The 12,763-nt window shown below is 43.3% G+C and overlaps 1 protein-coding gene across 2 annotated transcripts in view; it reads left to right on the plus strand.

Annotated features, from left to right (window-relative positions):
• The first annotated feature begins 11,240 nt into the window (after positions 1 to 11,240).
• LOC138764959 (peptidyl-prolyl cis-trans isomerase FKBP5-like) overlaps positions 11,241 to 12,763 on the plus strand; it is a 97,196-nt gene continuing 95,673 nt past the window's right edge. Inside the window, exon 1 of one of the 2 annotated variants that reach the window (XM_069941470.1) lies at positions 11,241 to 11,872. In XM_069941470.1, coding sequence (XP_069797571.1) covers positions 11,777 to 11,872 — 96 coding nt within the window. In that variant the 5' untranslated portion in view covers positions 11,241 to 11,776. The remainder of the gene's footprint in view (positions 11,873 to 12,763) is intronic. The other variant, XM_069941471.1, reaches the window with a different exon arrangement.

Consider the following 12,763-nt stretch of genomic DNA (forward strand, 5'->3'; position numbering starts at 1 on the left):
TGAAAGAAGACAAAGGGAAAAGGAGAGAGAGAGAGAGAGAAAGAGAGAAGAGAGCTGGGGAAAGATGACGGGAAGAAGAGGGGGGGAACATTTTTATGGAAGTCAGAAAAGTCAGTGTTAATGCCATCCAGTTGAAGGGTGCCCATATGGAAGATGAGATGTTGTTTCTCCAATTTCCTGGTGGTCTCAGTCTGGCAGTGCAATGGACCAAGGACAGACGTATTGGCAAGGAATGGAATGGGGAATTGAAATGTGCGGCCATAGGGAGATCAACACTATTGCGGAAGACGGAGTCGAGGTGCTCAACAAAGTGATCTCCCAGTCTGTGTCCAGTCTCTCTGATATAGACGAGACCACAATGGGAGCACTGGATGCAGTAGATGACACTTGCAGATTCACAAGTGAAATGTTTCTTCATTTGGAAAGACTGTTTGTGGCCTCAAATGGCCATGAGGGAGGAGGTGTTGGTGCAAGAGGAGCATCTCCTGTGAGACTGGCTGAGTTCCTCCAGCATTTCTGGGCGTTTTTACTACAATCACAGCATCTGCAGACTTTTGTGTTTCATTCTGCAATTATTGGGTCCTCGGAGAGAAACCAGGATGGATCCCCTTGGCAGGGCAGTGGTTGCACATGGTCATTTGAGTATGAGCATGCTCTCAGAGGTTCCTCCTCCTGTCAGAAGATTAATCGCTCTTCACCATTCACAACTTGGATGCGGCAGAGCTGTAGTTTTGGTCTGATCTGTTGGCTGTGAGATGGCCTAACTCCGTCTGTTGTATTTGGTTTTTCTGTTTAATGTGAAAATACTTCAGTGCTGCAGCTCCGGTGGACTGGCAACTCATTTCTGAGCATGCCGCACTCTGCTTTGAACCAGGAATGCCCCATGTGTTGACAGCAAACTGAAGGACATGCCGCGATGTTTGGTGGTTATAATGGAGTATCCTAAAAATATAGTTTCCAAGCACAGCATTCCTGAAATGTGGTTTTCTTGAAGGACCTCTGAAGCAACTCCCCCCCCCAAGACCCAGGAGGGAGGGGGCTGAGGGTGATGTTTGCCTGTTTCCGAATGTGTGGGTGGATACGAGTCAGCCTGTCTCCGACTGTGGGTTTGAGAGGCTGCCTGCAAGTGTGGGAGGTTATGCATTTCTCTCCTGAGGCACCTCACGGCTGCTGGCTGGAGGTGTTCTGGTGATTGTCATGCCATTCCATTGTTTTAGACACCACCTCCTGCTAGAGCGACAGCCCCCTTGGCATAAAACACCTCCCTTCTGATGTGGGCGCAAGAATTCAGAGGCCCAAGTCACACAAATGCTCCTTCCTCCTTTCTCTCAATCACGATCTTGCTTCCCTGAATATTGTAAATGTATAATCCTAATGCTCTAATCAACTCTTCAGCCCCTCTTACAGAGCAGATAAATTATAATCAACAATTACTTGATCAATGCTAAAAATCTCGTGCTAAAAAAGCTGTGTGTCTTTTATTAATATAAGTGCATATCTAGACTTCAGAATGCCTGGCCAATGAATGCTAGAAAGTTTCCAACTAATAACCATACTTTCATCTGTCCTTATCCTCATCGATTTAGAATTCTAAGAACCGCCACAATGTTCTATTCCACACTGGAAAAGAATTAATGTCTTTCCTTTCTGAGCAATCCCATACAATTGTCAGTTGTTAACCCTTCATGTGTTCTTTCATATAACATAACATAACAATTACAGCACGGAAACAGGCCATTAGGCCCTTCTAGTCCGCACCGAACCAAACACCCCTTTCTAGTCCCACCTCCCTGCACAATGCCCATAACCCTCCATCTTCTTCTCATCCATATACCTGTCCAACCTTTTCTTAAATAATACAATTGACTCCGCCGCCACTATTTCTCCCGGAAGATCATTCCACACGGCTACCACTCTCTGAGTAAAGAAGTTCCCCCTCATGTTACCTCTAAACCTCTGCCCCTTAATTCTTAACTCATGTCCTCTTGTTTTAATCTTTCCTCATCTTAATGGAAATAGTCTATCCGCATCCACTCTGTCTATCCCTTTCATAATCTTAAATACTTCTATCAAATCCCCTCTCAACCTTCTATGCTCCAAAGAATAAAGACCTAATCTGATAACATAACATAACAATTACAGCACGGAAACAGGCCATTAGGCCCTTCTAGTCCAGCATGAAAAGATAGGCTGAAATCTTAACGCAGGTAAAGGAAAAAAGTGGTTGTGCCAAATTTTCAATCCTTACTGCCCCTTGAGAAATCTCCCTCCATGGAGGCCAAAGCACAAATAGTGATCTGAACTGGTCTAGCCCAATGAAATTAAAACCATTGCTCAAAGAGGAACGAAAGAAGATGAACGAGTTAACCTTTGACCATAATACAGCTTCCATATAGGTTTATCTGTCTGTTACTCTAATTTTACTACCTTGAGTAGACAATGCATGCTCTCCTATAAAAATACACACAGCAGCAAAGTTCAGATTTATTGTCAGAGTACATACACAACATCATATACAACCCTGACATTCTTTTCTTGCAAGCCAAGCAGAATTTCTACTCATTGGGTAGGGAGAAGAAAAAAAACTGTACTCAAGAAAAGATACATATCAGGCGGGATTTGTTCAAAAAATGGCAATCAGCAAATAACGTAGCCAGATTGATCAATATAATACATCTGGCACAGTCAGGGGAAGACCTGGGAGTGGCCGTATTCCTGGATGCGGAGAAGGCCTTCGATAGATTGGAGTGGGATTATTTGTTTAAGACACTGGAGAAATTTGGACTGGGTCAAACATCAATTGAGTATGGATATTGTATTACAGATACACAGTCCTTTATTCGGACATCTAAAATCCGGAAAGCTCCAAAAACTGGCAAGTGGGGAGAAAGACAGCAGCGCAAGTCGGGTGGGAGAGTGGGAGAAACTGGCAGCGCGAGTTTTTGAAGGAGGGGGTCTCCCTTCTTGGGCAGAAATCGGTTACATTCAATAGGAGAAAAGATAGCAGGAGAATTTATATCCAAATGGGACACCAAATCAGTTTTGAAAAACACTCAGATAACCCCATAATAAAACGTGTTCCAAATGTGACAAAGAATAAATCGATGTATTGGATTGAACTAGTGGAGTTGTTCTAGTGAACCGGTGCAGACTTGAAAGGCCGACATGGCCTGTTTCTGCTCCAAAAATGGTTATATGGTTATATAAACACCAGGCTGAAATCATCACAAACGGATGCCCTTGACCCAGAATGATTTAATATCTATGACTCTGGACAATAAGATCCTGGACACCTGGTGTCGGAAGAGGATCGGGGTATCAAGGATTGCTACTATCAATTGCTAATATAATTTGAGCAATTGAGGACTAAATATGAGTTATTGGCTAGAACATTCTTCTGCTTTCTGCAATTAAGATCATCCTAAGGGACAAACTGGGACCAACAATGACTCTGCCTGACTGTAGTGACATGGAGACTCTAATTCGAAAAGGGATTGTGGGTGAATTTATCCAAAGTGAAGGCCTGCAGCCAGGCCTGCATCGATCAAGGGAAAGATGGGAGTTGGACTTGGACATAACAACTGATGAAGAATAGTGGAAAAATTTGTTTTTGAATAGCCTGATGGGAATTGTTAATGTCAGACACATGCTGGTGCAATATAATTTCTTGCATCAGTTATACCTCATAATGATAAAATTACACGTCAATACCAGAAATTTCAGAAATATGCTTTAGGTGCAGTGTGGAGGTAGGAACCTTTGTCCACTCCACCTGAATGTGTTCAAGGATGAGATCCTTCTGGGAAGACCTGGGAGACGCGCTGGAAAAAATTACAAAGGTGGATTTTCCACAGGATCCAGAATTGTACCTTCTAGGGGGCATTGGGGAAGTACAGTTTAGATAGAACAAACACCAAATTCAGTTTGTGAAGGTCGCCAGGAAGTGTACAGCGGTCATGTGGAAGTCCAACACTCAGCTAAATATTGCACAATGGAATACGGAAATGCAGTGTAGCATTCCCTTGGAGAAAATTACCTACAATGTACAGAAGAGATATGACACATTTGTTGAAGTGTAGCAACCCTGCCTAAGGCACATAGGTACGGTAATATAATTTACATCCCCCCCCCCCCACGCCCCGAATAAAAGAAACAATCTGCGCTAGCAGGTAAAGGATTAAGAGTATGAAATGGGGAATGCAACGCAGATGATGTGTGTTTTTGTTCCTACCCGCTTTTATTTAATATTCGAGGTCCTCTAGCTTCGAGGAGGATCTTTGCCTTTCTTGGTATTTAGGTGGTTTTTGTAGGTCTGTATTTTTATATTTTGGTATTTGTATAATTTAAGGGATAGGGAAGGGAGGGTGTATGGAGGAGGAAATAAGGACTCTGTAAATCATATTTCGTGGAAAGAGAGTGTAAAATTCTGTTTATTGGATTGACACGAGTCTTTGTAAAATCAAAAAATAGATACGTATACAAAAGAGAGAAATGTAAACTAGAAGGAAGTGCAAACAAACTGAACAATACAGAAAATTAATATTCAACAATTAATAATGTGCCAAGTAAGAGTCCTTAAATGAGTCTCTTTCTTTTCTCTTTTAATTTTTAAAATTGGTTTTTATAAGGAATACAATAAAATGAAAAGGGAATGAAGCTGAAAATACAATATCACATATATACCATATATTTTGGCATATAAGTGGAGTCATTAAACCCCAAAAAACCTGTCAAAAATGGGGGTTGACATATGCTGGATATACTTTTGAGATGTGAAATTCAGCTCAAATCCAATCCGCGCTGATCCGCTGTACAAGTCAACCCTTGAAAAACAAAAAAGACCCCGACTGCGACAGATTTTCATTGATATTAAAAACAACACCATTAGCACCCTTCAAAATTGCTTTCCATATCTGAAAAAAACAACAACACCTTTAGAATCCTTCCAATTCACTCTCCCTATCATCGTCTGAAGCAAAGATGGCGGCAAGTACATCCATACTCTCACTATTTAAACAGTCATCATATGGGACCCAGTCAGTATCTGATGAGGTGGTTTCAGCTTCATCATCACTGTCCCACAATAAATCATCTTCTGTCCATCAATTGCACTAGGGATACTGCAATTTTTAAATGATTTTATCACAGTCTCTACTTTAACTTTGTCCCATACCTGGAGCATGAAGTTACACAGCACATCAGGTGATGCAGCGTGCCCTGCCCCACCTTTAGTAAACAACTTTACTGCACTCAACATCCATGTTTTCCATTCCTCGTGTACATGGTCTTTGAATGGCTTGTTCAAGCAGACATCGAGAGGTTGCAATACAGACATCAAACCACCCAGGATAACGGCCATGTAAGTATTATGTAGTACTAATCTACTTTTAGTGTTCTCAGTTAAGTGGCGACAAAACCTGTCCCGGACCAGCAAACTCTTGTTATTTGCATAGACTGCTTGGCTGCCTGTTCCACACATTCTCTATCCATAGTTTTGCACCATTTGCATCCATCCATCATTTTTTTCATGAAAATGTACAAAAATATTTGCAGGGTATTTCATTTTCAGCTTAATTTTGCATTTGAAGATTACTATGGGTCTTAACGTTGTCCCATTGGCCATGCACGATAACCCCACGATAAACCTGGTCCTTTCGTGGTTTGTGCTTCTGGTTTGCTCAGTTTTAACACCGGTCCATTCCACTGTTCTATTGCCTATCATGTCGAAATTCATGAGAGTTTCGTCCATGTTTCTGATATTTGCCAATGCAAACTGGTGTTTCTGCTGGTTCCGTATAATAAACTGGTGGAAACTTACAAGTTTATGATCAAAATCTTTTGTTAGTTTCTGTACAATTTTTGTTTTTTGGCATAACATCAGATTTTTCATGTTCATGAAATGATTGCTCCAGCCGACTGTAGCCTCAAAATCATCACTGAGGTCTGGATGTGACTTGGCCCACTGCAGAACAAATGTTCTTATTTTATTTCGGGTGACTATGTAGCAATCTTGCCTCTGTTCACGTACCCATTCTGTATCGTGATTTTTCAACTCTGGCCAACGAGTGATTCCTTTTCTCAAAGAACATTGCCTTTAAAAGTCTCTTCCTTCATCCTCCAATCTCTTACCAACTTCTCATCCACATCAAATTTTCTTGCAGCAACCCACTTGTTGGTTTTCTTGTCCATTTCTATCGCTTTCAACTAAACGCTCACTTCATATTTTCATCGTGTGCTATGTTGTGTTGATGGACCCTCCATGATAGTAATCACCTCCAGCCAATGCTCAGCAGATTAATCCATGTGATCGATGTGGGGGGGTCGACGTATACACCAGTCAAGGGCTCATCCCAGGCATCGTGAGCTTTGTGGGTCAACTTATACACCAGTCAATGGGGCAACTCAGGCTGCCAGAAAATGTGGGTTGACTTTTACGCCAGATATAAAAGAGGGGCATCAACTTATATGCTAGTGGACTTATACACCAAAATATACGGTATTTATATTACGATAAAACATCAAACTGCATAATCTTGGTTACCCCCTCCACTGCAATGGTGAACATTTAAAAAAAACATCAAAAGTATTATATTAAAAAACCCACCTAACCTAATTTAATTAAAAAAAAGAAAAAAAAACTAACAAAACACATCTGAGCATCTTAACCTGAGGGTTACATATATTTTGATGTTTTTGGATCCAACCGTAAATCAATAAAAAGCAAAGACTATATCTCATCAGGAAGAGTAAATACATCGAATCACATTAGAAACATTACAACATATGAAAAAAGACATAAAAGATCACCACGTATCTTCAAATTTCACCATTGAATCAAATCTAATTTTTTCTAAGCTTAGACAAAACACGAGAAAACCCTTTTGGAGGGTTAGAGTCTCTTAACTGAGTCTCTGGTTGAGTTTGTTTGTTGTTTAGATGTCTGGAGGGGAGGGGTGGTACAGTAAAACCTCATTAGAATGTGGTAGTTGGTGTCCAAGATTTCATACCGTGCTCCAGGCGTGTCGTGGAATGAATACATATATGTCAGAGTGCCCACGGATAATAAAACCCAAATATTACCAGTTTTCAAACAATCTGCTATCTATAACTAACAATTTCAATGAAAGAAAGCAAGCACATTCTTTTAATATTGGGATTCTGAATTTTAATCAACTTATTTGCAAAGTTTGGGGTTCACAGACACCCGTGCTATAAGTGATTCCGCGGATTACCGAATCGTGTTCTAACGAGGTTTCAGTGTAACTATTCGTGAACCTGGTAGTCTGAATCTTGTGCCCCCCCCCCCCCCAAATACTCTGATTAACCTACAATCCCATCTGTCTTTGGAGGGTGGGAGGAAACAGGAGCGCATGGATGAAACCCACACAGACTCGGGGAGGATGTACAAACTCCTTACAGACTGTGCCAAGTTTGAACCTAGGTCGCTGGTACTGTAAGAGCATTGTGCTAACCATGGTACTAACTGTGCGGCCCAATCTCACCAATGACCCTGTTGGTCATGTTCATATTTCGATGATCTCAGTGGTGGCTGATGTATCTCTACTCCCTGTAGCAGAATGACCAACTCAGTGAATACTACCCAGACCACTTTGATAATGCTATTGTCTGTCAGGTTTTCAGCTTTTGTGAGTTGTGACCCATGAAAGTCCCTTCCTGATGCCATGTTAGCTGCTTCATTCCACTCTGATGTGTCATCTAAAAGAGTTGGTACTAGGAATTAAGAATGTACAGTCTGGAGCACATGAAGAGGATCAACAGTTAACATATAAAACACAAGTCGAGTCATATTCTTTGACCGATGTGTGACAGATTATGTTATATTTTATATAGATATGTTTTAAAGGAGATAAATTGTGGCAGGTTTTTTAGTGCAGGTTACATACAAACACTTCAAAACAGATCTCATTTAAAGTGCTAGAGCTCTGCTCAAGCCAGTCAATTCAGGCTCTTGGTGCCTTTGCAAAAACTTTGAAGAATGTCTATAAGGGCTTCACATGTAAGTGTTAATTGGACATGCTGTGGAGTAATGGATTATTGCTTTGGAAAGCAACAGATGAACAAACTGAGAAGATTAGGTCCAGAGCTGCAGTCTGTCTGAGTGCAGCTGGCCATTTTAAGAGGGTCGTGGTTTTCTCAGAGAGAGAGAGAGAGAGAGAGAGAGAGAGAGAGAGAGAGAGAGAGAGAGAGAGAGAATTCAGTTCTACAGTCCAGTAGCAGCAGCTGGGACTGGAACATGACAAGCTGGCAAGCTTGTGGAAAAACCCTATTTTGAAGATGGGTTGTGCCTCAGCCTGGTCAAAGTCCTTGTGGTCCATACAAGAAGAGAGGACTGGCTGCATAATGTTTCACTTGAAATAAATGAAACCAAAAAGAACTCTGTGGTGACCTGAAAAAAAGAGGTTATCATCTGGAAAACCCTGATGGGGCAAGTTTCTTCGGCAAGACACTGAAGTGGCTGATTGGAAGGAATCAGTTTGTGTGTGTCCAACAAGCAACATATCTCTCTCTAAAAACCAACAAGAACCTTCCTCAGCTGTAACCATTTACCTTTCAAGCACCAAAGCCTGGTGAAATTCATAAATGTTAAATTCTGTGCAGTTTAAGAATTGCCTGCAACCAGTGAACTTAAGAGGAGTGAGAAATGAAATTGGACTGTGAATCAAAGAACTTTTCTGAACTTACACACACATTACATACAAGTGCACTTAGAATTGGAAGAGGGGTAAGTTAGATTAAATTAATAGAAATAAGTTAAAGTTTGATTCTGTTTTCATGTTTAAAGATAATTAAAAGTAACGTTTGTTTAAGTAACCATTTGTCTTGGTGAATTTCTATTGCAGCTGAGTTTTGAGGTCCTCTGGGCCCTTAGCATATCGAAGATACAGTATATGAGAATGTCTGGATGAAATCAATGGAAACACATTGCTATACAGAATTTTTTTTTCCTTTAACTTTGAGTTGGTAACTTCATATTCTATTTCCAGCAATGAAAAATGCATTTAAAATTCAACATGAGCAAAATTATACATTTTAACACAGAAAAGTGTAGCATAGAACATATTTGTGCTGATGGTAATAATGATTTTTAAAATATTTCATGTTGTAATGTGGTTTATATACTTTTTCACTATGAAGTTTCCACAAAACAATAAATGTTGTGACTTAATTCTGAATTAATCTAATCCCATCTGCCTGCATATGGTCACTGACAGGATGGAGGTGCAGAGTGTTGGTAGCTCCTGGGAGTGCACCACATCAGAGAATGGGGGGTCTAGGAATGGAGGCAACTGTGAAGAAGGCACACCACACCTCGACTTTCTAAGGAGATTTAGCATGGCGTCAAATACTGATCAAACTTCTGCAGGTGTACTGAGGAAAGTATGTGGACATTGCGCCGAGGTTTGGAACCTCAATTGCCAAGGAATAAAGAAGGCAGCAGAATAATCCATCTGGGGCATTGATCTCCCATCCAATGAAGACATGTCCATGTGGCTCTGTCTCAAGACGTCAGCCAACATCATAGAAGACCCTCAACAAGGTGGCTCTGTTCTCTTCTCACTACTACCTTTAGGCAAAAAGTGTAGAAGCTTGAATCTAAGTTTAACAATGGGTTTTATTCAAAATTGATCAAAGCTCTTTAATAACCCTAACAAAGCATGACTACCAACAATCTGTCGGCACTGCTGATGCAGCACATCTGCTCCAGCAGCCAGCTGTGAATATTTATTGACTTTTTGTCTTCTTTTTATATTTATTGTCCTTTTATCTCTTTCATGTGTTAATTATATTTAACTTGCTGTTTATGTGTTTTATATACCTGGGAAGCTGTAACAAGCAAGACATTCAATGCATCTGTACATTGCACTTCTGTACATGACAATCAACAATTCATTCACTACCAATACCACACCAGTCTATCTCCACAACCCCTGCACAACACTGCTCAACTTCTCTTCTCAACTCATACTGCCGCCCAAACAATTGTTGTGCAGTTTAACCTCCATAAAAATCAAATGTATCCCACCACCATGCTCTTCCAGTGGTTTTCAACCCATTTCTTTCCACTCACGAACCACTTTAAGTAATCCCTATGCCAAAGGTGCTCTGTGATTAGTAAGGGATTGCTTAAGGTGCTACGTGAGTGGAAAGAAAAAGCTTTAATCGTACCTCATTGACTCGTTATGTGCCTGATTTCATAACTCTAAAGGAAATAGGCCAATGACAATCTTTCTCAAGTAAAATATTTCAGTAACAATTGGGTCTAGAGCAGTGATTCTCAACTTTCCCTTTCCACTCACACACCACCTTAAGCAATCCCTTACTGATCACAGAGCACCAGTGGCACAGGGATTACTAAAGTGGTATGTGAGTGGAAAGAAAAAGGTTGAGAACCACTGGACCACACGCCTATTTCATCAAACACGATCTAGAATATTTCCCCAATGCAGAATTATCATTCAATGTATAAATGTTCTCAGGCTTTTATATTCCCGTCGTCCTCCCTCTATCTCCCTACTGTTTCCTGTCTCCACTTGCTATCTCTAGTTTCCGTCCTTCTTCAGTATGATTCACTTGCATTCCTGCTCTGCATTAACCCCCCCACCAATAACTACTCCCACCCCAGTTTATTCCATGGGCTTGTTTTGGTCCTCTTATTTGATCCTTCGACTTCAAACCCTGCTCCAAAACACACGCACGCACACACACACTAACACGCGTGTATACACACACTAATGCGTACTCACACACTTACACACACGCTAACACATGCACACCAACACACACACTCTCACATGCACATCAATACACACTCTCACGCACATCAACACACTCTCACACGCACATCAACACACACTCTTACACGCACATCAACACACACTCTTAAATGCACATTAACACACACACTAACACGCGCGTATACACACACACACTAATGCGTACTCACACACATACACTAACACATGCACACCAACACACACACTCTTACACGCAGATCCACACACATTCTCTCACACGCACATCCGCACACACACTCTTACGGGCACACACTCTTACACGCACACACTCTTACACGCACACTAACCCCCCCCGGCGCAAACACACGTGCATGTGCGCACCCCGCCCGATCCGCTCTCGGGACGTTCGGCTTGAAGTGTAACTGTTTCATCCCCTCGCCCCTCCTCCCCCAGCAGCCCCGTCGCTCCTCTTCTGGGGGCCGTGCCGGGCGAGTGCTCCCTGGCTCCTTCCCCTGCATCCATCTCCCATTCCTCGGGTGCCCACCGAAACGCCTCCTTTCTCCTCTTTCGGCTCTGTCCCCCTTCCGTCTCCCCCCCCGGGGGGAACTTCTGCCTCGTTACTTCTCCATGGACCAGTTCGAAACTCCGCCCTCTTCGGGAGCTCTCCCGGGCTGAACTCGGCACCCGTGACGGGGATAGACAGCTTTCAGTCGCGCGAGGAACACTGGGATTCTGCTGGCTCCATATCTTTCGGGACGCAGCGGAGAGAGAGAGAGGAGGGGACAAGTGAGAGAAACAGAGCATCCAGGCAGAGAAGGAAAGAGAGAGAGAGAGCGAAGAGGAGGGGCGACTGGGTGAAGCGCTGGGGGTGGGAGAGAGAGCGCTGCTGAGATTAAAGTTTCAGCGCGCTGGCGTGAAGGGAACAATCAAAGAAGCGGCGGGAGAGCCGAGAGAGGGGGAACCAACGCTGTCTGGTGGAGGAGAGCCGCACGTCGACTGCGACTCCGTCTCGCTGCAAGATGACCACTGGCCAGGAGGCGAAGGACGGCAGCATTGCGGAGCTGGAGCGGGGTGCGGAGGATCTGACCCCCAGTCTGGACCGGGGGGTGCTGAAGGTAACGCGCGCTGCGTTCTCAGCTGGGCAAAAAAACCCTGCTTTGCTTTAGTTTAACCAAGCGTTCCTTTTCGCTCGACCCGTGCTAAAGGCGCCCCCTTCAACAGAATATACCCGTTGAAAGTCGGTCTCGAATTTGTCAGAGGTGATTCTTGGAGGTTTTTGCCCCTCAGGTGGTCCGCGTGTTTCGGTGCATTGGAACTTCATTCGTCTCTGTTTTCCATTGGCCACAACCTTACGCCAAATGTATCAAAGTTGAACATGAAGCTGTAACCGAGGATAACACGGAATTCTCCAAGCGTATTGGAAATGTGCTCCCCCCACCCCCCTTACCTCATTTGGTGGTCGCCTTCAGTGATTCTATGTGGTCGTCCACAATCAAGGGCATTTTCATTAAACCTAGTGTTTCACTGCTTGGAGAGTAACTTCACCTGCCGCTGGTGCTTGGAGCGATCACCCGACCCCTTCCACTTTATTCTCAGTGCCGCCACTTTCAGTCGCAGGGTCTCGTTCAACCGCTCAGCCTCGGGGAGGGCCAAACCACATCCAAGTTACCCAGCAGTGAAGGCGCTCCCCGACACACTCCGGCCATTGGCAGTGCAGGTCGTCCTTGGTTTGCTTGACAACCTCCTGGGACTGGCAACCCACTCTGACCGCTTTCTTCTTGAAAGCTTCCGCAGATGTTTTGGTTTTGTTCAGCGCTGTGCCCCTGCCTGGATCGGACTGGAGACTCGCCTCCCCCTCCCCGCCGGTCACTCCTTCCTCGAGTGAGTCCGATCACTCAAAGTCGCGGATTTATCACACAGCATGAACGTAGTTGCAGGCTGGCACGGTGAACTGGACATGAGACCCTTCGGGCTCAGAGGCTAATCCGACAAGGCGACGTTTGTTG

Source organism: Narcine bancroftii, chromosome 5, assembly GCF_036971445.1.
Source record: "Narcine bancroftii isolate sNarBan1 chromosome 5, sNarBan1.hap1, whole genome shotgun sequence".
Classification (NCBI taxonomy): Eukaryota; Metazoa; Chordata; class Chondrichthyes; order Torpediniformes; family Narcinidae; genus Narcine; species Narcine bancroftii.